Source organism: Canis lupus, chromosome 17 (genome assembly GCF_003254725.2).
Source record: "Canis lupus dingo isolate Sandy chromosome 17, ASM325472v2, whole genome shotgun sequence".
NCBI lineage: Eukaryota > Metazoa > Chordata > Mammalia > Carnivora > Canidae > Canis > Canis lupus.
This window is the reverse complement of record NC_064259.1, coordinates 15,656,342-15,682,111: the sequence shown is the minus strand read 5'-3', so window position 1 is coordinate 15,682,111 and position 25,770 is coordinate 15,656,342. Positions and strand designations below refer to the sequence as shown.

The 25,770-nt window shown below is 48.6% G+C and overlaps 1 protein-coding gene and 1 long non-coding RNA gene across 7 annotated transcripts in view; one reads left to right on the top strand and one right to left on the bottom strand.

Annotated features, from left to right (window-relative positions):
* LDAH (lipid droplet associated hydrolase) overlaps positions 1-11,487 on the top strand; it is a 104,830-nt gene extending 93,343 nt beyond the window's left edge. For 5 of the 6 annotated variants that reach the window (XM_025454551.3, XM_025454552.3, XM_025454554.3 and 2 more), the window contains one exon: positions 9,254-11,487. In XM_025454551.3, the coding sequence (XP_025310336.1) occupies positions 9,254-9,445 (192 nt within the window). In that variant the 3' untranslated portion in view covers positions 9,446-11,487. The remainder of the gene's footprint in view (positions 1-9,253) is intronic. The other variant, XR_004806449.2, reaches the window with a different exon arrangement.
* Positions 11,488-17,768: 6,281 nt separating this feature from the next.
* Positions 17,769-25,766, bottom strand: LOC112664751 (uncharacterized). Its single transcript, XR_003139948.3, has 2 exons — positions 21,995-25,766; positions 17,769-18,976 (listed from the first exon to the last, which is right to left on the bottom strand). It is a non-coding gene; the product is annotated as an uncharacterized LOC112664751 (long non-coding RNA).
* Positions 25,767-25,770: the final 4 nt, after the last annotated feature.

Sequence of the window (25,770 nt, the reverse complement as noted above, 5' to 3'; positions counted from 1 at the left end):
CCGTGACCATCTCTGGCCTAGGCGTATGGAAACAGCTGGTGTGTGCTACTGCCAGACCGACGGTGAGCATCGCTATCAGCCAGTGAGGGGTCTAAAGTTTTCCCAGCGAGAACCTGTGAGGTGCAAGCTTCGTGACAAAGGCGGGCAGCCGCGAAGGGGCCGCCGGCAGAGTCATGTTGCCCCTGCCCCCAGAGGGCCAGGCCAGGTGACAGTGTGTTTTGGGAAGGGGGCAAAGTGTCCTCAGGAACAGGAACCCCTCTGCTGTGGCCCTTTCCCCATCCTGCTTAGCCCACCCGAGCCCAGAGGTGCATGTTGCCTGTGGGAGCAAACCTTGTGCAGTCGTTGGCAGGTTCGGGCATGCAAATCCTTCGGACATGCACACGTCCTGCCCAGCGGAGCATAGGAAGTGCTGCCTGGCCCGGCTGACCAGGACTGCCTTCCGCCACGCCTCGGTCCGAAACTGATCGTGTTAGTTCTGCCTGTTTAATTTGAAACCTGTTCAGAATGTCATAATCATCCTGGAAGTGCGTAGGTTTGTTTTCATCTCAACCGTTTTGACCTTGAGAGCTTTATCTTAGGCACTTGTGTTAGCATACCCTGAGTTCTCAGGTGGAGCAAGATTGAAAGGAGCCGGTGCGTACTGGGGAGCAGACTTCTGAGTCGCAGCCTGGGGTTCAAACCCCAGCTCCACTGCTTGCTTACTTATGGAACCATGATTAAGTTACGTGACCGCACTGAGCCTCCTTTTTTCATCAATAAGATGGTTTAATAGTAGTATCTAGTATCACACATTTGTTCCAAAAATATAATGCTGTAATTCATACAAAGGCCTTCCAAGAGTATCTGGCATGTACTAATAAGCATTCAATAGGAGTTTATTATTATTATAAAGTTTGTTATATCCTAGATATGCCTCTGAGTGCTTTAAAAAGACTATTTGCTTAACTTCTTCCCCCACACACTCCTTCCCAGATATTTCATTCTGCAGTGAAAGATTTTGCAGATACTAAGTAGATACCCTAGAGACCCTAGAATGCCCCAACCCCATCCTAGATCACAGCCACTGCTCCCCTTGAGATGCCTAAAGGAGAAGTTGTGCAGGAAGGAACAGTGGCAAAAGAAGGCACAGGAGTACTTCATTTTTGCCGGAACTTAGGACAGTACCCTCATGCAAAGAATCCAGATGAGCTGGACTTGGCCACTGTTTCTCTGAGTTAAACAAGACCGTCCAGCACATCTGCCAATCTCCTGAGGCATATGACCACAGAGAAACAGAAACACAAGAGGATGCATTTGTTCCCAATGCCTCATACTCTGCAACCTCACCAGAAGAAAATTGATGCCTCAGGTCAGCCTCTCACTCTAGTCCCAGGCAAGAAAGAGACAAAGCTAGTCAGTAGCTGGTCCAGTGCCCTCCATTTGGGAGTGAGTGTGTTCTGGCTCTTTATACTCGAGTCACACAGAAAGGACTGAGCCTCACTTTATGAGTCTGATGGGCAGCCACTGGTTAGGGGTCCAGCCAGTAACCTACTGGCCTTCTGCTGCCTCCTCCTCCTCCTCCTCATCATCATCATCATCATCCTCATCCTCATCCTCATCCTCATCCTCCTCCTTTGGTGCCTTGATGCCCACAGCTCCCTGAGGTGCCTGCAGAAGGAAGAGGGCTCAGTGGTCATAAAGGATTGTGTTGTCACCTCCATCCTCAGCCACATTTCTTCATCTTTGGGGATTTTAATTCTCGTGTTCTCAAGGAGGGTAATTGAGCCAATTCTGGATAAAAGGAAGAAAGGAAACAAAGTAAATTAGAAAATGAATATCCTAAACTGTCTCCCTTTCTTTAGCAATTCTTCAAGTTCCTAAAAATGCTTGTTCAGAAGGACTGCAGTGAAATTGTAAAGCTTTGTGACTGCCATCCCTCTGTTCCCAAGAGGCATATGATTTTTAAATAATTGAAAAGAAGAAGCTTATGTTACAGAATAGGCCTCCTCTGAAGTGCGTCATCTGACGGGGAGTGGGGAGGGGGTGGGAGCTGCAGCCTGCCCTGGGTTCTCTGCAAGGGTAGAATGCAATGGAGGGAAAAAAGCCTGGGAAAGCTGGGCAGGGTAGGGGGATGATGAAAACACAGAAATAAAGGCAGAACAGGGAGATCTAGCTGGTACCTAGATGTGCGGGTACTAATTTGACCCCTTGGTAGGCAAATGGCTGCTTTGTGTCTGATATTTGGCTTCTTTGATCACAAACAACAAAAATAAAAACTAAACCCAAACCTGACAGGTGACAGTTATTCTGGAGAAGGAAAGGAAGAGTGGAGAAAGCAGGATTAACATAATTTTTCTGACTTCTCAAAGCACGAAGGAGAAAATAGGTCTCCTCCCTGAGCATCTACACCACTGCCCTGTAGTTGCTCTCACAATGCAGGAGTTTTCCCTGCCATGCCATGTGACGGCTTAGGCCACTCTTTCTAAAGAAATCAGCTTGTAAACTTACTGGGAAACCTGTTCAGTCAGCACCTAGGGAGCCACAACTCTTTATGGAACACTAACAGAGGAGTCCCTGTGCAGCCCAGGAAGGCAGGGGGCCTTATCTCTGCTGCCGTGAGGGCCCAGAGGCTCTGCCTGTGAGCCCTACCAGGTGGGAAGTGGCAGTCTCTGAATGCTGGTGCCGTCCTTCATTTTGGATGATGCTGGACCAGGAGTACCCAGATGGCACTGCAGTGTAGGCACCAGATCTCATTCGTAAGTAAAAGTGGGTGAGAGTCACCTCCGTGAGCCAAGTGTGAGTAGTGGCTTGAAGATGGGCTGTGCTTCACTGTTTCTTTGGATGGTGACTGACCCTGGATCTTCCAACCAATGTCCTTCCCCATGATCTTTTCAGGGGAACATGGCATGTGTGTGTGTGCATGTGTGTGTAGAGTGTGTGCACTATATGATAATATATAATGTATATAATAAAATGCTTTGCTTTAGGCTTAAAGAAAGTGTATAGAGATGCCTGGGTGGCTCAGTCAGTTAAAACAACTGACTCTTGATTTCAGCTCAGGTCATGATCTCAAGGTCATAGGATCAAGCCCCATGTTGGGTTCCGTACTTGGCAGAGTCTGTTTGAGATTCTCTCTCTCTCCCTCTACACCTCCGACCCCCCCCCAAAAAAATAAGTCTTTTTTTTTAAGTGTATAATACTTATATATTTTCTGAGCCTGACTTGTATCAAAAAGCAGCTTATCAGAAGAAAATATATTTTCAGAAATCAATTTAAGGCCATGTGGCTGCTTTTTCCTCTGACTTGAGCACAACCCCCACTTTAGGGAAGAATCTAGACAAATTTTTGCCCCCATAAGAGATGCCTTTGTCCTCATTGTCATCACCAGTGTAATAGCACCTGCCCTTTAGAGTGCTTACTGTATGTCAAGTACTTGATATGCTTGTTTTCTAATCCTTACCACCACACAGGGTATCTGTTCTGTCCCCACTTTACAGATAAGGAGACAGAGAGCCTAAGAAACTGGTCCAAGGTAACATTGCTAATAGATGGAAGAACCAAGATTCCAGCCTAGGCAGGTATGGCTCAGGGCTCAAGCTCTCAACACTGTGCCCGCTGCACTGTGCTCTCCCCCTGTAACTGAATAATGAGCTTGAGCAGCTTCACAGATGATTTTACCATAATAGAATACAAAGGCTTTATGAGAAGTGCTTTCACTCTGAGCATAATGGCCCTGAAATACCATCTACCCTTTTGCTCGGGTTTACATTATATCATGAAACAGATTGCCCAAGGACCACTTGAAGAGAGGAAGTTCAATTTGTTTAACTTCCAAGGACAACTGGTTTATACCAAACTTGGCTACATGGTGAATTATATTCTAAGGAGCTTCTAAAATTGAGCTTATCCATAAAGTTAACAAAATGAATAAATGAACAAATACATAAATAAAATTAATAATTTAAAAGAAAAATAAACAACATTCTAAGACTATGAAAAACTTCCTTTTATTAGACCTGTGTCTCCTATAATGCCTATAGTCCTATTGGATTGTTGAATAGAGAGAAGAAATACAAACAGATTTTTTTTCCAGTTTTATTGAGATATAATTCACACAAAACATTGTACTAGCCTAAAGTTTATAACCTAATGAATATGATATATGTATATAGTGCAAAATGATTACCATAGTAAGTTCAGCTATAAATTTAAATTTCTTGCGACGAAAGCTTTTAAGGTCTACTGTCTCAGCATATTTTAAGTGTACGGCACAATACCGTTAACCACAGTTACTATGCTGTACATTAGAGACCAAGGGTATATTCATCTTATAACTGGAATTTTGTACCTTTTGACCACCTTTACCCAGTCCCTTCACCGCTCCATTCCCCATCTCTGGCAACTACCAATCTAATCTGTTCTCTCTTTCTAGGAGTTCTTTTTTTTTTTTTTTTTAATTCCACATATAAGTAAAACTATGCTGTATTTGTCTTTCTCTGACTTATTTCACTTAGCATAATGCCTTCAAGGTCCATCCATATTGTCACAAACAGCAGACTTTCCTTCCATTTTTATGACTGAATAGTATTACTGCGTGTGTGTGTGTGTGTGTGTGTGTGTGTGTGTGTATACCACCAGATAGGGATTTTTGTGGTTTCCTTCATGTTTAATATTTTAGGATCTACCATGGAAAGTGACTTTTGTTATTTATTAGCTAAATCAAATATATAAACTTAGGTCATAATATGGTTTCTAGCATTGCTTTTCTTAAACTAAATCCTCTGCTGGTAATGCATAAAAGCCAACAACTCCAAATTGACTCCTGCAGGCAGGATTCAGGTTTCCCCACTTTGGGCTCCTGTAGCAGCATCTCTCTGCCTGTTGTGTTTCAGGGCCAGCTTGTATATGCCTGTTCTTCCCTAGTCTGGCAGCTTCTCCAGGGCAAGCTGTGTTTTACTCGCTTGTGAATTTTAACTACTTAGCCAGTGCCAGATGGAAAATCGGGTTAGAGTCATTTTTGGTGGGACTGCTTTGAATCTGTGAGTTTCAGCAGCAGAAAGTGAGAGGGAAAAAACCACCCACATGAGAAAAGACAAATGTGGTTCCTGTGTGGTGGCAAACTGCAACAATTTGCAGGGACATATCTCCATAGGGGGACACTGAAAAGTCAAAGGAAAATACGTCTGTGAGCACAGAGATTACAGTAACCATAATGCCACCTTACCGCAGAAAACACACAAGGAAAAGCAAAAAGCAATCCCGAGAAGTCAAAGTGTACACAAACTGAGAAAATTAAATTTTGTGCTTAATAGAGAAATGGATTACTTAACATGACAGCAATCTGGAAACACAGAATAATTTCCATTCAATAATGTGTACTTTTTATCAACTCTCACGCGTATCAAAGCGAGTGCCAAGAAGAAAGAAACTACAGGAAATAATTTATCTCCTCACAGACCTTTGGCTTTAAACATTCCGCTGATAGCCTGAGATTCTCAGGTCACAATTCCAGTAATTTCCCATCAGTTATCCCTCCTGTGACACGCAGCACCCCAGAACTACATAGACTTTGAGGAAGGCCGTAAGTGCAGGTGGTTGGGTGCACTCCTGCCCTTGATGGTCACACTCAGTTTTCATAGCCAGTCTAAGACCCTCTCCCCCCACCACCCAGTCTGTAGCTTTTGTGTTTTCCTAACATGGGTCAGTTCATTGTTAATTGTAAACAGTAGTAAAAGGAACTGATTAGGAATGTTGCCCTGGGATATATAACCCAGCTTTACAACTCACTAATTGTTTGAACTTAAGCAACTTACTAAGCCTCAGTTTCCTCTTCTATAAAATAGGGATAAAATACCTTCCCAGAGTATTGTTGTGAGGACTCTGTGAGAGTATAGAGCCTAGCACATTCTTCTCAGTTTTTATCAGTTCGTCATGTGTTCTGATGGTAATTTGTTTTGACAAATCGACACATAGTAGTATACACTCTTAACTATCATGCTTTGGTGTCCAGTTACTTCTTTCTACTTCACTTGCCTTCCCCCACCCCCCACTAGTACCTCTACACACCCCATACTTTTTCAGTTTCCTGTTTAGGGTTACAGATGCAGAGTCTTCTGTTCAGATCTATTGCCTGTGACTTATAATCTATAGGGACAGGAAGTATCTTGACCCATGTACGTAAAGGCATTAGAATAACCACGTGTTTTACTTGTAAGCCAAGATTTTCATAGAGGGCCCTTCAGTGAATATAGTCTGAAGAAGAATCTAAAAAACAAAAGAAGGGGCAGCCCCGGTGGCGCAGCGGTTTAGCGCCGCCTGCAGCTCAGGGTGTGATCCTGGAGACCCGGGATCGAGTCCCACGTCGGGCTCCCTGCTTGGAGCCTGCTTCTCCCTCTGCCTGTGTCTCTGCCTCTCTCTCTGTGTGTGTCTCTCATGAATAAATAAATAAAATCTTTAAACAAAAAAAAAGACACAAAACATAAAGACCTTACCCCACTATCACTTAGAGATTGAACAAAATCTAGCCCGCTCTAAATGGTTACTGGTCATGGAGGATTGAGAAAGTTAGATAAACATATGGGAAATCTGGAATCATCACTATCACGCCATCTTGAACACTTTGTTGTTGTCCTAGTACATGCCTTGGGTAGTAGTGCTCACGACTACTTGGACACGACTTGTCTCTTGATACCCTCTAACCTATGTGTATTATTCCTGCTCAACTGTCTGACAGTTTTATGCATGAGGGAAGGGTTGGTGGTTCCCCAGTGCTGAGGCTCAATAAGCGGGAGTGTTCAGTGGAGACATTTCAAGGAGTGATTGCCTCACTGAAAAGTAAATGCTGGGTTCTCCATAGAAATAGTTCTTGAAATGTGAGGCAGGAAGCAGCAGGTGCATACAGTCTCCTCATCAAAGAGACTCCTAGGGATGGTTTTCTGCCTTGCTCTCCCTCTAGCTTACTTTTTTTGTGGTAGGGCTTTTGACAAGACTTCAGCACCAGCTTGGGCTGGTGTGAGGGCTTCCAGGGTGCCTTTCTCAGTGTTTAGGAATCTTCAGGCAAGAGAATGCACTTGGAGCAGAGAAACATCCCGATGGACACAAGGCCAAGTCAGCATTTCTGGATTTCCCAGCACTGTTTCATACTCTGAGGAAGTGCAGAAACCCCTGGACATGATGACTGTACCATACATTATTTTCTGGGTATAACTTAAAAGATTCTTGTGGGTAAGGGTAGGGCATGGTTTAGAGAGAACCTGAAGTTATTAGCCCTATTGGTAGGTAATGAATGCCTGCAAGTAGCTTGTCCTCCCAGCAATACCTCAAAGGGAAGCTGTGGCAGGGTGTTGCTGGCCAGAGTAGTCACCCACTGGCCATAACACTGCAGTGTGCCAGACCTGTAGAGACTGACACCTGAAGGAACAAACCAGACCACTGCCAGGCTCTCTGTTCTCCAGCAACAGAAAGAACTTCATACTCTGCTAGGAGCCATGGCAAAATGAATTTCAGTTTTAGGGGCTTTGGAGTGTCCAGAAATGGTTGTAGTGAGACAAAAACCAAACAAAACAAAAAAAAAAAAAAAACAGGAGAATGAGAAGAATAAGTGAGCAGCCTGTGAGCCAGAGATCCTTTGCAGTATTCAAAACTAAAACCCCAGGTGACAACCAGAAAAATCTCTACAAAGTTATTCAGAGTCAGTCTGCAACTCAAGGTTTAGCTGTTAATAATTGACTCTCTGGAGTACTACATCACATATTTTCCTCTTTAAAGTATTGCTTTAACTATCCCTTTAATTACAGGTTAAATCATAAGGTTCTTGTAATAAAGACCAGTGTTTTTATAAGCGCAATCTCTTTTGTCCAGCTAATGGATTTAATGGCCATTAGAGCAGAATCACCCAGTGGGCAATAGCACATGTGTTCCATCTTGTCTTCCCATCACACTTTGGCCCCCCCAGTCTCTCATTGCCATTGTAGCAGGAGTAAGTGTCCTACCATGGAGACATGGCCATGTCACTTCATTGCATGGAGTCTTTCGTTAGCTCCTGTGGACTTCAGGTTTCCGCCCCCCTCCCCTATTGCTGGGAGGAAGCAGAGCATTCCTGTGAAACCTTTTATAAGCTGAAATGGCATAAAGCAAGGAAGCATTTACCTTTAATGTATCTGGTGAAAAGTTTTTGAGTGTATCCAGACCAAAAAAAAAAAAAAAAAAAAAGAACTTCTCTTAGGCTTTTCTGATGCCTTAGGACACATCTTGCTAGTGGGTGCACACAGTAAATCGAGGTAAAGCACAGATGCTTGCAGACACTGCTCAGAGCTCTGGTGGCTTGATGCGTAATGTAGTTCCAGGGGGAGGTGCTCGGGGAAGCCACCCTCACCACTCCAGGGGCATGCAGCCTCTATACGTGCCCACTGCCACACACACACTGAATTCTACTTTCCCTTTTAGCCTTTATTCATAAAAGCAAAAATCCTCTTTGGATTTCTTTCAGGAGGCAAAAACAGGTACTAACATAGGTGTTTCCATAAAAGCAAAGCAGTATAACACAGAGTTTGGGAAAGCAGGGGATACCTCTGTGTGTGTGTGTGTGTGTGTGTGTGTGTGTGTGTGTGTCATGGGCAGGTCTAGATCAGTATCTGGTAAGGGTGTCAGTAATGTCTTCAGGGATTGTGTCTCCATACAGCTGCTTGCTATCACCTGAAGTATAATTATATCACCTGCCACTGAATCAACATACTGTCCTGCTGCACAGAGCCTATTCATAGAAATGTTATAGACACTCTCAGGGTTCTGGTGACTTTTCTTCTGCTACATTGAGAAGCCTATCTGATTCATCTTTGGGTGCATTCACCTACCATGTGGCTGCATGAAAACGGTGAAGTATGTAATAAATAGGTCACTGATCACCCAGTGATTATGTCCCAGTAACTCGTCCTTGTCCTCACCAGCCGTCTCTCCACTCCTGCCCATCCCAGCCACAGTGTACACAACTGGCTGGCACATCCTTTTAGTGAATCATGGGTGACCGCTCATACAAGACTCTCCCTCTTGATATGGGGATAGGTTTCTTCTGATCAGGTGCCTCTTAATTCACTCCTACGAATTCGCACCATGAAGGTCGCTGCCTTGAGAGAGCCATGCTCTGGAGGGAGCCCTGGGACTAGCGTACAGGGCCAGGGACGGGTGCTGTTTTCCAAGCCTTGCAGATTGCTGGTGTCATGTTTGTGTTGGAAAAAGAAAATGTTTTCTAATAAAACGTTTTTGTCTGGTCTTTTAGCTTACATTTTACTATGGTACTACAGATGCTTGGTGTCCAAAAGAATACTATGAAGACATAAAAAAGGATTTTCCAGAAGGAGATATTCGGCTCTGTGAGAAGAAAATACCTCATGCATTCATCCTCCATTTTCCCCAGGAAATGGCTGACATGGTAGCTGACTGGCTAAAGGATGATCTGTCTAAAATATAAGTACTGACCCATGGAAACATCACTGACAGCTAGTACATAGCAGCAGTGGCTGTGCCATCTCTTAGTAGTTAGTATACTTGGTAGGTAAGTGTTCAGTGTGAATGTTTGATATTAGAAGAAGGAAAAAAAAGAACCTTTTGGCTTACTATCAGCTCCTAGCTAGCCCCCCATACTACAGGCTGAAGTAAACACAGTTGATGAAATACACCATAGGTTTAACAGCACATTTTCCAAGACTCAGGGAACACAGAGATCAGTGATCTAAACAAGACCCTTCATGTTTGCATGAGATTACCCCAGTGGCACCATGCAGTTGATTGTAGTAGGCAGGATCCTTGCAGACAAAAGTCTAAATTTAGTTGATTTTAATACAGTTACCATGTAGAATAGGCTCTCCTAGAGGAAATCATGAAATACCTACTAGAAAATGTAAAGGGCATCAGTAAAGTGTAGAGTCAGATATGTAAGTGGACGAGGTCTTGAGGATGCACATTCCAGGAGCAGGAAGTGGTGAGTAGTGGATCTTGGTAGCGGACCTGGACAGAAGCTAAAGATCAGCCCAGACTAACTTTGTAGAGATCTTGGCTGAGGTCCTCAGTATCACACTGGATACCAGGACAGCCTGCATCACCCCCCACTCCCCCCACGATACTACCTTGCAGCATGTCACAAACCACCAAGCAGTGCCAGCATCAAGGGGAGGCAGTGCTTGTCTGCATCTCTAAGATGCAGCTTCTAAGAAGCTTCCCTGAGGAGTGAGACTTCCTGATCTTCCTGCATTAGTTGGACACTGAAGTTCACCAGACATAACTTTGGTGAAGGAACCCAATGAGAGCTGTTGAAGGATCCTGACTGCACCTCTTGCCACAAGACAGCCGGCAAGCTCTGTGCTGAGCTCTAGCCTGCCAGGTTGGGAGGCCCTGGGTGTCCCAAAGCCAGCCTGTACCTCCTCATAAGAGTTGCCCCTTCTGTGATTTTTCCAATAAAACTATATTGAGGACCAGCTATGAGCCAAATACTGTGCTAGGCATTGAGGATAAAGTTCTTGGCTATGTCATGATTCTTTTCTTAGGAAAATCTTCCAGTAAGTAACTTTCGGGAGGGCATCTTTCAGTTGCTGAATAGAGAATTGCTATAAATGAGTTCTACATTTCTGCCCCGGCTTTGTTAGTTGGAAAGAAATTGTTTTACTAATGAACCAAAAGAAGCCATAATGAATCATGTGAATTCACCTTCTCTGGATGCCTTGAGGTCCAGTAGAGAAGCTTGTTGTCCAGTCTCGAGTAGGCTCACTATATTTCTGCCTTCCCTAAAATGACTCAATCCTGGGACCCTAGGAGCCAATAAGTCCCACTGACAGCAGTGATAGTTGACGACTAATCAGAACATTCAGTTTTCTCCTAGAGGAGACCCCCCTCATGGTGTTATCATTCCTTAAGAACAATAGAATATTGTCCTTCCTTCCAAAGCCCTAAAGCCCCCAATGAAGGATTCAGTTCTGATATGCTGCCAACCCAGTGGTGAGCATAGAACAAGTTGCTGTCCTGGCATGGCTTCTGCATCTGAGCAAATGACTTCTCAGAAGGGAAGAGCCAAGCCCCAGGCAAGGAGTGCTCTTGGCCCTGGAGAGAAGCCAGGAGACACACAGACCATTGGCACAGGGCTGCACACGAAATCCTGATTGCCCTCTGTGAGGGGAGGCCTTCTGGAAGTCTGATGTTAGAAGCTTAGGATTCATGGCTCTGCAGTGCCTTGCATATAGGAGATGCTCAGTAGTACTAACTTGACACATTTGAGCAAATCCTGGGTGAATCACACCTACTAGAATAATAATATCCCCTAGCTTTACTTTCAGCATTATTTTATATTACTATGTATTTCAGAATTCTACATGTATGACATTGTGTCTTAACTTTGGTTTTTCAGAGCTTAAAAAAAATGATAAAAGTAAAATGATAAAGTAAAAGATGCTGGCTCGTTTTCTGTTTATCATCTGATGGCCAAATGAATTTTCAAAATAAATGTTTTACCAGCATTAACAACTGCCTGGCCTTATTTCTCTGTTTGGGGAGGAGGGTATAATCTGAGAAAGTCAAAGTCTCTCTCTTAAATTGAAAAGCCATTTTTCTCAGTACTTCTTTTAGAGAAGGAAGAATCCGACTTTAGGAGATTAAAGTTCATTTTATTTCATTAGGAATTAAACCAAAGGGCAGCCCCGGTGGTGCAGCAGTTTGGTGCCGCCTGCAGCCTGGGGTGTGATCCTGGAGACCCAGGATCGAGTACCACATCGGGCTCCCTGCATGGAGCCTGCTTCTCCCTCTGTCTGTGTCTCTGCCTCTCTCTCTGTGTTTATGAATAAATAAAATCTTTAAAGAAAAAAAAAAGGAATTAAACCAAAGACTAAAGGCTTCCATGCATATGTACGAGGTAATAAGGTATAAGAACTCTGGAGACCTCATCTGTGTAATTTTTAGGCAACTTTTTCTAATTTTCCAAGCTTCGGTGTCTTCACTTATAAGAGAATTAGGGATCCCTGGGTGGCCCAGCGGTTTAGCGCCACCTTCAGCCCAGGGCCTGACCCTGGAGTCCTGGGATCGAGTCCCACATCAGGCTCCCTACATGGAGCCTGCGTCTCCCTCTGCCTGTGTCTCTGCCTCTCTCTCTCTCTCTCTCTCTCTCTCTCTATTTCTCACGAATAAATAAAATCTTAAAAAAATAAGATAGAATTAATAATAATGCCTACCTCATATTGTTGGAAGAAATAAGCGGAAAGGTAAAATTAAAGCTTTTAGTGCAATTCTTGACCAATAGTATCTTCTCAATAAAGATTGGCTATAATTGGGCAGCCCCTGTGGTGCAGCGGTTTAGCACTGCCTGCAGCCTCGAGTGTGATCCTGGAAACCCGGGATTGAGTTCCATGTCGGGCTCCCTGCATGGAGCCTGCTTCTCCCTCTGCCTCTCTGCCTGCCTCTCTCTCTCTCTGCCTCTGAACAAATAAAAAATTTTTTAAAAGATTGGCTATAATAATTTATTATTAAACATCATCATCATAAAAAACAGACTAAACTTGATAAACAGTGGATGAAATCATTTTCCAAAAGCATTTCTGTCTATATGTTCCAGTCAGCCACATGGATGGTCCTTTGTCAAAGATTCAGCTTCATAGGAGTTTATCTAGTGTTGAGTGAAAAGTCTAAGCTAGAGTCATGATCACTGCCCAAAGGGTGTCCTCAGGCTGTGCTGGGGACAGAGCATCTCCAGAGGCAGCTCCTGAGGCTCTCTGAACTCCTATCACTATCCACTTCCCCAGAGCCAGGGGCCTCCAAAGATTTGATTTCTCTCCACTCACTCTCTCTCAAATAAGCAAATCTTTAAAAAATAATATGGAATTAATTTTAACATAATGTAGGGTGGAGAGAAGGGCAGAGGGAGAGAATCTTAAAGCTTAGCATGGAGCCCAACATGGGCCTTGATCCCACAACCCTGAGATCATGACCTGAGCCAAAACCAAGAGTCGGATGCTTAACTGACTAAGCCACCCAGGCGCCCAAAATTAATTCCATATTAAAAAGGACTGAAAAGACATGACAACTTAATGCAACACTCGATTCTGGATTAGATGCTTTCTTATAAAAAAACATTGTTGGGGCAGTTTGCACAACTTGATCAGGGTCTAGAGCTGGGAGTAAGAAATCAATATTAACTTTCAGACTTCAGTGGTTGGGTTGTGGAGAAGAGAACATCCTTATTTGTACTGAAGACACACTGAAGGGTCTGGTGGTGATGGGGCATCATACCAGTTTACTCTCAAATGGTTCAGAGGAAAGAAAATGTTCTGCAGCTTTTTTGTAAGTTTGATATGAGTTTGAAATTTATAAAAGTAATTTTTAAAAAGCCATTGTGCTCTCTCCTGCATATGTCTCCCACTGCTTCTTTTCCAGAAAGTAAATTTCTTCATCTGAGCAGTAAGTGGAGATCTGAGTTCAAATCGTGGATCTGTCATTTATTGGGTTTGCAATGCTACATTGGCTTAGCCTCCCGGAGGCTCCCCCTCCACCCATTTCTACATTCATAAACTACTTGCTTTCAGGATGCCTGGGTGGCTCAGTGGTTGAGCATCTGCCTTTGGCACAGGGCGTGATCCCACCGTTCTGGGATCAAGTCCCCCATCAGGCTCTCCACAGGGAGCCTGCTTCTTCTGCCTATGTCTGTGCCTCTGTCTCTGCGTCTCCCCTAAATAAATAAGTAAAATCTTAAAAAAAAAAAAAAAAAACTTGCTTTCCTTTTGAGATGTTAGATTTGGAGAGGGTTTTTGTTTGTTTTTAATGGGATTAATTGAGGTCATGCATATAGCATCTAGCACCCTGTCTGGCTTATGGTAGATGCTCTGTAAAATAGTGACTGAAGGAAAAGCCTAGCAAACTTGTTTTTCTTTTACTGTCTCTTTTCTTTGGTGCAGCAGAGAACCTGGTGATGTCTCAGCTTCTGCATTGTTTCACCTAGGCTAGCCTGCAACTTGATTCTTGCAGTCTTAGCATTTCTGCTTCATGTTGGGGGTGGAGGGAGGGGGTGGTTGCTCACCTGGCTCAGCTTTCTGGTCCCAGGCCATGCCATCCGTCCTCCCCCATGCAGCACAGGATGTTCGAGCATCTGCTTTGAGGAGACTTTACGGTAGATTTAGGAAAGTTGCAGGAAGCAGAACATTTCTTAAATAACATCAGGCATCATCTTTGTTCCTGGCCTTTTCTTTGCAGGAGAGAAGGGGACATACTTGGGCTGCTCCATCCTCTGGGAGGTGGGGTTTAAAAGAGGGGTCAGTGGCTGGAACTAAGTGTGGTCTGTGAACAAATCTCTCTCTGAGGCCTTAAGGCTGAAGCTCTCCCGCAGGAGTCCCTTTCCAAAGTGACTGAGATTCCTGCCTATGCCCCGTGGAGATGTAGGTGAGTGATGGCTCTGGTCCCCCCTGGGGAGCCACTGTGTGACATGGGTCTGGCCTCTTCTGCCAGACTGAAGGCTCCCGGTTGCCAGTAGACCGGTGAAGAGGAACCACCCAGAGGGAGAGGGGAGGCAGTTGCTCTTAGTGCCAGAAAGACCGGGAGAGCTTGGGTGGTGTGGGAGACAGGAGGGAGCCTGCAGAAAGAGGCTGCTGCAGAAAGAGGGGAGGGGGGGTCGCTGAGGTTACCCTGAGGCTATCTTGAGCTTATGGCCTATTCACCAGATCACCACAGAGGAGGGAGGTAAGTGACTGGCTCAAGATCTCACAGCGACTGAGAGGCAGCCTCTACTCCAGAGCCAGGGCTTCCTCCCCTTTCCACACCATGCTGCTGCCTCCTGGAGGCGACAGTGGGCAGCGCCACAGGAGTGGGGGGCTGGACCTGGGAGTCAAGGGAAGGGCGACTGAGGGCCAGGTTAGAACAGAGACCAGCTGGCAGGTGACAGGGAGGGGACAGGGGAGGGGGCGGGGGAGTGGGGGCAGCAGGCAGGCCGCACATGGCAAGGAGGAAGGCCCGGCTGCCTGCAGGGGCCCAAGCGCAGGCTGCAGCCCTCACTGTGACCTCCGCTCTGGCCAGCCACCTTGGCCCTCCAGGTGCTGACCTCTCCCCGCACCTGTGCTCTGAAACTTTGGCGTCCACCACTCCAGCTCTGGCAGCAGCCAAGCCTCTACCCTCCCCGCCCCCAAACCCGGCCCCAAAGGCCAACTGCTCTTGCCGCCCCCTGCCTCCCCCCCAGCCCTCATGGCGCCCTGGCCATGTCTCTACTGGAGAACTTCCCAGCCAGGGCTGGAATTCTGTTTTTCCAGTCTCTGCTCCTCCTGCCCCCGCTGCCCAACTCCTTCCTGCCCTTAAAAGGAGAGTTCGAGGACATGGAACTTGTGTCTTGTCATCTCGGGGCTTATAGACTTATAGGGCCTCTCCACGGAAGAGTCAGCAAGTGTCACCTAAATTAAAGTGTGTACCACACCTGATGGCCAACCTGTCAAGAAGCACGGCGCTCTCAGTTGGTCAGACTCTCAGGGAGTCACATGTCAGAGACTCTGCGCCCCTCACGACGAGTGTGGAGATGGAAATGGGAAGTGGACGGGCTCTTTCGTCCCTCAAGCCTGTCCCCGGCTGAGCCGCGCAGGACAGGGGCGTCGAAGGCAGGCTTTCGGGCGCTGGGCACGACAGGAAGCCAGGCCCCCGAGCTTCGGGCCCGCTTTCGTTCCCTCTGATGGCAAGAACTTCATTCTTCCGAGGTCAGAAAGCCTCTGGAGCCCGAGTATTAGCAACTACCAAATATGTGGTTATTACTTCTTGAGTGCTAACCCCGTGCAGCACCCCAAGCGGGAATTATAGCAACAATACACAAGACCATGCTCTGGGATAGCAGAGCGTTTTCATTTTGGATCGCATTCCTCAGACATTCTGGCAGAGGGGCCTGGGCTGACCTCCCTACGTTGGGACAGACTTCCTTGCTGGGTAAGTCTATGGGAAAATTCTTCTTCCCTGGGATGGGAATGTGACCCTGTGACTGGGCGTCCATTACAGCCAGGGGGTGCGGGTGCACCTGCAGGGCCCCCCTCCTCACACTGGGACTAGAATCCCGTCTCTGCAAATCCACCCAGCTCAGGCTCTGCACCACAGCTGGGCTTCCTCCTACTGGCCACTGCTAAAGGGCCGCGCACCTGCATGCGATTAGGACTGGCAGCCGCCCACGGCCTCGCAGTCGGTGGCTGCACACTGGTGACACGTTGCAACGGATGAGTTTCTCCCCAGATCACCCTCCCTTCCGCACAGAAGAGTGTGGGGCGCCCCGGGAGCACGGGAGCACAATGCACCCACAAGCAGGGCAGGCAGGGCCACCCGCAGCAGGGCAGCAGGTGGCAAGTGTCTGCCTCGGCAGCCGGGCAGTGAGCAGCCAACGGGCATAGAGGGTGTATCAAGCAGCCCAGGGCCCCCCAGAGGGAGCCGAGCCGGCAGGCTTCTCCTCCTGTTAGCATCAGTCCTTGCGGACCTTTGAGATGTGCTCTCATCAGTGTTAGGATAAATGTCTAAATGCTACCCCTGGCTTTCCTTTCTCCCTGTAACTACCCACAGTCTGCTTACTCTGTATCCACCCCCTGCAACCACAGAAAGCCCGGGCAGGCCACGAAGGGACCAGGAAATAGGAAAATGAAGAACCGCCCAAGGATGGTTATAAACAAAGCATGACAAGACTTTACACTTCTCCAGGACAGAGTCTTAAATCTTATATGGAATTGTACCTACCAAGTGAGTTAGTTGAAAGGTGAACTTCATTTTCTTCCAAAGAAAAAGACTCCTTTATTTCGTACTGATGAAATTAAGAGGCAGAAGGGGAGCAGACTTTCTTGATCCACTTCACACCAGACAGAGACAAACACGACCACCGGGACAGCAGGACACCTGATTGCGGTGGACGTGCCCTGCCCTGACCCTGCAGAAAGGTGCCTCCTGCCCAGCGGTATCCACATCCCAGAGGAGGTCATTCTGGTAACAGGTCATTCCTGGCGGCCAAGTCCCTGTCCTTCCCCAGAAATATTTTGGGAACTGATGAAATAGCTTTCTCCTTCCTCTGCTGCAGGAAGAAGTTATGAGTGGCTGGTCCTCTCTGGCCGGGTCTGGGAGAGGTCCTGAAGGGTCCGAGGTGATGCCACTGAGCACAGATCTTTATCCTTGTCTGGAGAGCGTGGAGCAACAGCAGCCAAACTGGCTGTAGGACTTCGCTGGTTTCACTAAAATATGTAACTGGCCTTGCAGGGGAAGCTGCTGTAACTGGGCATTGCTCTGGCTGTGGGTTTCAGAGGCTTCCCTGCACAGCTCAGAATGGGGGTGCCCAGGCTTCCTGAAGTGAGACAGATCCTCCAGCGGCCTGCTGTGTGTGGAGCAAGACCTTTCCGCTCGGACTGTGTCTGCAGTGACAACGCTCCCTCGCTACACATAGCCATGCCCTTTTTCCAAAGGGAAATCTGTCTTCTGCTGCGCTTTGGCCTCTTCACCCCCAAAGCCAAGCTTGGCTACCTTCCTGTGCCGTGGCTTCACGCGGTACAGGCCATGCAGTGTTCTCCGGAGTCACGGCGGTCACAACGACCCGAGGCCCCCAGATGCATACACAGGACAGCCTGCGCTGTTTCAAGGGGGAATGGTCAGAGTGAAGACTGACAGGCCCAGAGCCACCGTGTGGCCCCATTGGCATGCAGTTGTCCTAACACCTAAATGGTTGGCTTCTGTTCTTGGTGTGGAGCACTGGGAACCGACCACCAGAGAGAGGCTGAATAGCAAGGCAAAAAAAAAACCGTTCTCGAAAGACCAGCCAGGAGCAGGTGTATCAATAAAATATTTAATCAATTTATCTGTACAACATTTTAAAAGGGCTAATGAAGAGCATACGAGCCTGTTTAACAAATATATACTGCTATATAACTGTCAAGAAAAATAGAGATTGCTGTTTTACAGTTCATTTACATTCCAGTATGTACAATCTATTTAAACTTGAGAATACATATACACAGTGGGTTTGTACCTGGCCTGGAAAAGCTCCCTGCCAGCTGGTCTGGGCATGAGCAGCACTCACAACATCAGCTCGTGCTGCCCCAGCGGCCCAGCAGAGCAGCAGGGAGGCGGCCCGCTCTCCAGCCTCCAAGCCTCGGAGCTCTGCTCTGGCCAAACCAGAGCTGGACGACTGCCGATGAAGGCGATCTCAGCTTGCATTCAATGAGCTTAAAATTCTCACCACTTTTCCCATCTGACTCCCAAGCCAAGCTGAGAAATAGTGGGTATGGCTGTGAAATGAAAGGGATTTGAGCCCCCCGAAATAATACATTCTGTCTTCAGCTGCTGAGGGAATGGTACGTATTGAGCTGTGATGGCATTACTGTAATTCTGAGTTTCGCTCATATCCTTAGAATCACGGTATTGGCAGCAGAGTCAGGGTGCTCGCTCGGAGGCAGGGCGCCCGTCATGTCAGAAGCTGCTGCCCACCAAGAGCCTGCTTAAACAGAGGTGTGCCAGAGGCTGGTGCGGGAGTTCTGCAGGAACCTCTTGATATCTATTTAAAATTCTTTTTTTCCAAACTTTTCAGAATCCCCTATTCTCAACTGCTGAACAGCAAGTTACACTCAGCATACAAATCCTTGTAAAAAAAAAAAAAATGCATTAACTTCTCATTTGGGGCGAAATACTTCCAGCTGAGAGACCTAAGGGGACTCAGGATTCTTTGTCACAGGAAACACAGAAGCTGTTTGCACTACGGTAAAAAGTGGAATACAAAAAAACAAAACAGAAAACCCCAAACAACAACAGGAAAACGGCAATTACTGTAAGGAAGCTGATGTTCGCCATCCGTGATTTATCGGAGGTGGAGAAAGCCAGAGAAACTCTGCTTTCCAGAGTCTCTGTTCCTGGCTTGGAACACTCGAGTATCTCCCGGCCAGAAAATACATTCTTGCTTTCTCCCTGAACATGTATCATCATTTTCTAAACAGAATGCTGAATGGCTGGCTTTCTTCTGACTCTGACGGGCCCTGATCCGGAACTATAAATTGCAAAGAAAAATAAGCCCTGCTTGCAGGGGCACCCCGTCCTCCAACCACAAGCCTGCTCACCTCAAGCCAAGCTGCTGCTGTCCCGAGCCCCCCGGGGAAACCTCAGACGTGTGCGTCTTTTCCTGCCCTCAGCAACCTTCCCACGCTCGGAGATACACTCACAGGCCAAGAAAGGCTTCCCGTGCACGTTGTCAGGACTTACTTTTCAGACTCACTCCACTGAGGAGTCCAGGCAGGCTAGGGCTGCCCAGGCGCTAGGTCTGAGGGCCAGGCTGGTCAGGAAGCTGTGCAAGTGCGTCAAACAGCGGCCAAGTGTGCAGGTGCAGGTGCACCGAGCCACCACGCCCCCTCCCACCTTGCAGCGGCACCAGGCAGGGTGCTCAGGGGCACTGAAGCCAGCGCCTGCCTCCGCTTGCTTTGTGTTTACCTCCAGCTCAGCAGGACCCCTGAGCCTTGCAAGGGATCTGGTTTCTGTCAAACAGAGGCACACCTCAGCACCAGGAGGTTCAGACAAGGTTCTAGATTCTTGCAGCCAAGTGTCCGAGCAGGGTGGAGGCTCAGAACAGGCATCTCACCCCCACCACCCCATCTCTAGATGCAGCAGCTGGGTGTGGTCGCTGCCACTGCCGGTCAGATGGAGCAGTGCAGAGACAATTTTTGCAAAGAAGACAGCGCTGACCCACCTCCTGCCTCGTGCCTGGCCAAATCTCCAGCTGCCTCCACACCGCACTCCTAGTCGCCAACAGCTCAAAAGACTGTAACACAGAAATGCAGAAACCAAGCAGCCGGCCACAGCCTGGAAGGTCTGGACTACCAGGCTGAAAGGTGCCTGAGACACGACCATCAGAAGCTTTTCCTGGTTTTTCTAAACAACTTGTTTCAGCTTCCTATCACTGACTTAGAACAAGGTGGCCCTGTCTGGAATGAAGGGTTTCTAACCAAGCGGAAGGAAGTGCTTCATAGACCAGCACGCCAAGCTGTCCTGCCAGCAGACTCAGAAACACCTCTTTGCAGAAGCGTCCATGCACACTGCAGCCCTCTTGCCGTTGTAGGGGGATGCGGGTGAGGGAAACCAGCCCTGTCCTTTGCAGCCCAGACACATACACTCCCACACACAGATGCCAGAGGGGCCTGCAGGACTGCTCCCTGGAGGTGTACGAAGGCAGGAGCAAGCGGACCAAATCCCCCCAGGCGGGCCGGTCGGAGGGCGTGCTGTACTTTCCAACAACTCTAAGCACAAACTCGAAATGCAGACCAGTTTTTCAGTGACCTCGCTGACACTCCGACTCCACCTTTCCCCAGGTTCCTCGGCCGAAAGTGTGGCAGTCACTGTGAAGCGCCAACCCAAACGCTGCCCAGTCAGAAGGCCAATGGCCAAGTCCCAGGCCGGCCTCAAGCACGGGCCTGGTGCCGGCAGTTTGAGGGTGGGTGGGAAGAAGCCAAGCTCTGGTGGAGCTGGGTGTGCACACATCATGAGCAGAGAGTATCCCTGAACCAATCATCAGAGCCCACACAGCAAATGTCAAGCCCTCAGTCACCCCCATTGACTTCCTAAGCCAGCTTCCAACCCTCTTCCTGCAGCTGCCTCCAGGCAGGTGACTCCACTTAAGGGAAGTGTGGCCTTCCTGACCAGAACAGGTTTCTCTCACCTTGAGTCCCGTCGGGATTTAACTATTTAACAAGCTAAAGTCCAGAAATGGCAACAAAAGGAGGAAGAAGCTTGCTCTAGCCCAAGTGACCAGAAGCTCCAGGCACAAAAGGCAGAGCTGCCTGAAAAATTATAAGTTACCTCTTTTGACTCCTCCTGTCTCTCACTGTTAAACTCTACCACCATTTTTCAGGCCACAAAAAGGAAGAGAGCAGCTCTGTAGGTGCCTGCCGCTGGGTCACTCCTCCAGCAAGCTGGACCAGACATGGGCATGGCAGCGAGGAGGGGGTGGGGGCCTGTGGGGACCTGGCCCAGCACTTCACCCTGCACAGGCTTGCTTGCCTTGTCCAGGGACTCTGGGACAGTCCCAGGTCCCTGCTGGGCTGCCAGCAAGGCCCAGGCTTGCTTTCTTCTGCCGCTCCCACAGAGGCCCCAGCAGCAGGCGGCAGCCTTCCCAGAATCTGGTCACAGGACAATCTCAGCAGGTGTGGCTCCACCTGCCCCTGGGTGTGTGTGGCGGAGTGGGGTGGGGGTGGGGGGGACAGATCTCCAGCTGGGTTGGTAGTGCCCCTCACCCAGAACATAGGAAAGCTTGTGGCTTTGGTGAGCTGAGCCCTACCCCTGAGATCCTGGTCTCCCCTGCACCTGCCTTGACCCAGCTGGAAATCAAAGCCACATCCATAAGGCACCAACAGACTCTAGGATTGTAATGGACACACGTGCACACATGCGCGCACGCACACACACACACACACACATAGACACAGGCAAGAGCTGTGATACTTGTGAGAAGTGGCTCTGGGATTGGGGGGCGGGGGGCCTTTCCAGGAACAGTCACAGCTCCTCTGCCTTTAAACTCTGTTAATGGACTTTTGGACCATCTAGAATCCTAGAACCAGGGGACTGGAGAGCTGCTCCTTTTACAGGGGCAGAAGTAGAAGCTCCGGGTAGGGAGGTGGCTGCCCACGACCGTCCCAGACCTCTCAGGAGGCACCTTTCGGAGCTCCAGCACCCAGGTGACCTCACAGCAGGCAGACAGCAGGCGACAGCAGGGGGCAGTTCACTCCCGGGTACACAGAAGTCTGCAGACACACCAGCGCTGCCCAGACACACCTCAGAGGGCTCCAGTTCTCTCCTATCCTACTCCCCACATCTCTCAACTCTGGGGCGCTCTTGTCAGCTGCCTCTCTTTCCTTCCCAATCCAGACACCTCAGGGGAACAACGGAGGTCCTTCCCTGCCTCTGACAGATGGCTGCCTCCCAGACCCTCGATGCTGCACCTGTCTGAGGGCTCCTGGCCCAGACCCACTGAAAAGGCCCTGCTTTCTGGGCCGGGGGAGGCTTCTGTGACCCCACCAACCTGCTCTCAGGAGACTGGCGAGGCCCCAATGACATCTGTCCCAGAGACAGCAGTAGTGTTTGCTCTTCTTCTCACGGGCTGTTCCAAAGACTAGATTCAAGCAAGAGAAGAGTCTGCCTTTTAATGTGCACCAAGTCCTCTTGGGAAGAATTCAGTTTTGCTCCCTGCTTTAAGAAGACAATCAGTCCACAGTCCTGGATTATTTTCTGCCATGAGTTTAAATAAAAAATCACAAGCAGGATAAATGACTTCTTAGATTTGAGTTACGCTCTGTTACATCCACAGGGTGGTCCCTACTCCCTTCCACACTGACAGCGGGGTCCCCACTCCTGCGGACACCTCCAGGAGACTGTCCCAGGAGCAGTCACTGCACTAGCTTTGCTAGGTTTGACTCGACATCACACAATCCACAGCTCTTCTTTTTCCCATGCCACTCTGGTAGTAAGATGTGAGCACACTAGGATGAAGCCTAGGACGTACATGATGAATGGACAGACCATGAGCTAAGACAACAGAGCCTGCCACCCTCTCAGGAGGACCCAAGGCTGCTGCTCAGAAAACCAGATTTCAACCAGGTGAGCATCTGGGCATCGCTGGACACAGCCGTCTGCCAGTGGAAATGTCTCCCTTAATACAGAAGTCTGGCTTCTGCTGTGTCTAGGCAGCAGAACTAGACGGTCTTCATGTTTAGCAGACCCAGTACCGACCCCCTTGGGCACCAGCTGGCCTGCCCCATGCTCCCCAAGCAGGGACGACATCCTATTCTCTAGCACGAAGGAGTGGTTCAAAAGGCCTCAACTAGAAGTGCGCGTGTCTCCCGAACAAAATGGAAAATTCACTGCTGGAGGAGGAATATTCTGGTGGCCCCAGACCCAAGAGAGTCTGAGTTGGAGAGGGGGCACTGCCTTCACCCACAGTGCCGTCACACTTTATCCCTACTTGCCAGCAGCCAGCTCTCCCAACGGGTGGGGACCGGGGCTTCCAGCTGAGTGATTTGGCCCTGCACCCCACTGCCTAGAAGACAGACAGTACAGGCCACTACCACTGTGCTAGCAGAATCCTCCTCCAAATCCTGGCAAAGCTCATCCAACCACATCATAGCAGCAAAGACATGTCTGCCTCGACATGTGGTGGGGCCCTTTGCTGTCATTTTCACAAAGTGTGACACATCTTCTCCATTCACCTATTTTTAACTCTGAGATGCCAGAGGCCTGAGTTGAGTTATAGCAGGCACGGGTGGTCCCTGGTGGTTACGTACAGCTCCTGAACTATCCTGGAGACATTGCCACTCCGTAAACAAGAACACACTGAGGGTATCCGAGAGCATGAGAGCATCGAAGGAGCTGCCACTGCCCAAGGACCAGCCCCCTCCCCGGATGCAGCCTGCACCTCCAGATACAGGAAGATGCCTACTTCCTCCATCACTTACAACACATCTTGGTAGAAAGGAGGTCATCTGGAAAAAACTGAGAAAATGGACATTTTTTTCCCTGCCACGAAAAGCTCAGGCTAAATCAAAACATCTCTTCTCAAAACATTGTTTCTCCTAGTCACTAAAAAAGAATCAAAATGTTTCCTTTTGTCCAAGATATTAAATAACCTAGAATTTCTGCAGAGTGATAGCTAGTGTTTCATTAACTCCCTTTCTAAAACTTCAAATACCACAACCTCTCATATTTTAGTGTCATTTTTTTATTCTTCATTAATGACAGAGCAATCACCGTGCAATTATTAAAAACTACTTGGAAAAGTGAAGCTTCTCTGGCCAAATCCATAAACCTAAGGGGGCCACGGGTCACTGAAATTGAGAGGAAGTGTACCATAGCTGCCACTTTGGGAATTTTGTTTGTGAGTTTTAACCTAAAGAGACTTGCATTTTCTGATTATTTATAGCTACTCACATAGCCACAGCATATAAATTCATATTATAAGTGCATTTTCTTTTCCTTTGGGGGAAATTTTACGGGATAAAACAGATTCAGGTGGGGCCCTTAAGTAAATTCGCTGTATCTAAATCCTTAGTATTCCTCTCTCTGGAATATTTAATCACTGAGAATTCAAATCTGGACCTTAGCATCCAAGACAAGAAGCATGGAATGGATGCCTTTCTCAGGAACCCCGAAGGAGAAAGCCCAGCATGACCTTAAAGAATACCCAGGGAGGCGGCAGGGGTTTTCAAAGAAGCCCCAGACAGGTGGAGTCCACGTCGCTTCTCCTCTCCTCTCCTCCTCCTCTCCTCCCTCCACCATTTACGCAAGGCCACAAAGCACTCCCAGGCAGAAATGAACCAAATAAAACAATGTAGGATGGGTGTTCCAGCTTCCCTTTACCGGGGCAGGCAGTCCTACCATCAACAAGACAAAGACGGGACTGGAGGAGAGGCTTCCCCTTCTGCCCCCCACCCCACTCCCCACCGAGGCCCTGCCCTTCTGAAGGGGCCACAGCAGCCAAGCTGCAAAAGCCCCTCTACATTGCAGAAGGGAGGGGCGGTGAGGGGCTTCCTCCTGCCTTGAACCACTGGGTTCGCGGGGAGCTGAAATCTCACAAAAGCACTTTTGTGTAGCTTCACTTCCCGTTACTATCACACTGCCAAAACCTACAGCAACAACACAGTGAGAGCGTGTAAAAGCCAACACAGACTTGATAGCTAAGCACAAGCACATGTTGGCACATTGCGAGCACACCATTTGGAGAGGGTTGCGCCTACCTGGCAGAGGAGCCTGAGACTTCTGCAGAAGCCCGCCCCGGGACGCCTCCCTGCCTCTTTCAAAGCCCTAGGAGCCTCTTTCTCAGCTCCTTAGCAAAACCTCCTGGCGGGTCTCTAGGAAAAGGCATAGCGGTCGGCCTTTCCCCATTCCCAGCCACTGCACTAAGCCTCCCTCCCCCTCAGCACCCCCAAGGCATCGCTGCCACCGTGAGCTGCCCAGCCCTGAAGTTTCAGAACTTGGCCCATGCCACCCCACCCCCAAGTCCATATCAGACCAGACTGGCGGTTTATAGCCTCTCCACCATTTCACTTCCCCCTCGGAAGAAAAACATCCCCCCCCCACACACATTCTAGATCATTCCTAATTAGAACTGACGTTTTTTAAAAGGGTAGTGCTGACCCTTGCAGAGATCTGGGTAGTTCCACCATGCATTCTTTCGGACAAATGTTCCCTTTCAAAACCGAAGGGGCACGTTAGATTTTTAAAATTAAAGAATAAACACGCCTTTTGCAGCGGTTCCTTCCCGGAGTAAACGGCCGCCACGCAACGCAAATCTTCAGAAAGGGCAGGAGAGAGCCTTTCTACCGGTCAACACCGGGGCGCAACAGCGGGCACTGAGCCACCCAGCCTGGCGTTCCCCCACACTCAGCCACAAGGAAAAACGGGGTGGGCTAAGAGTCACTCCACTACCCCCATTAATTCACCCATTCTGGAACCCCCAATTCCCTAACCCGTTTCTACCGGACTTGGTGCCTGTCATTGCAACCTTAACACACCCACCATCCTCTCTCCAAAAGGGGGTGGTGGGAGGTGCGACGGAGTGTTTGCGGAGTACACGTTCGTTCGTTCGTTCGGGGAGGTCGGGTCATCTCCTGTTCGCACGCAGGCTGCTGCCCACGGGAAAGGTGAGCGTGAGTGTGTGGGTGTGAGTGTGAACGCGCGCTCTCCCTCGACGGGGCCGGTTCGGGGCCAGAGTCCGACGCGCACCCACGCTCTTCGGCGGGGGCGGGGGCAGGGGGGTCCCGGGGGCGGCGCGGCTGCCCCTTCCCTGGCCGGGCCGGGCCGGGC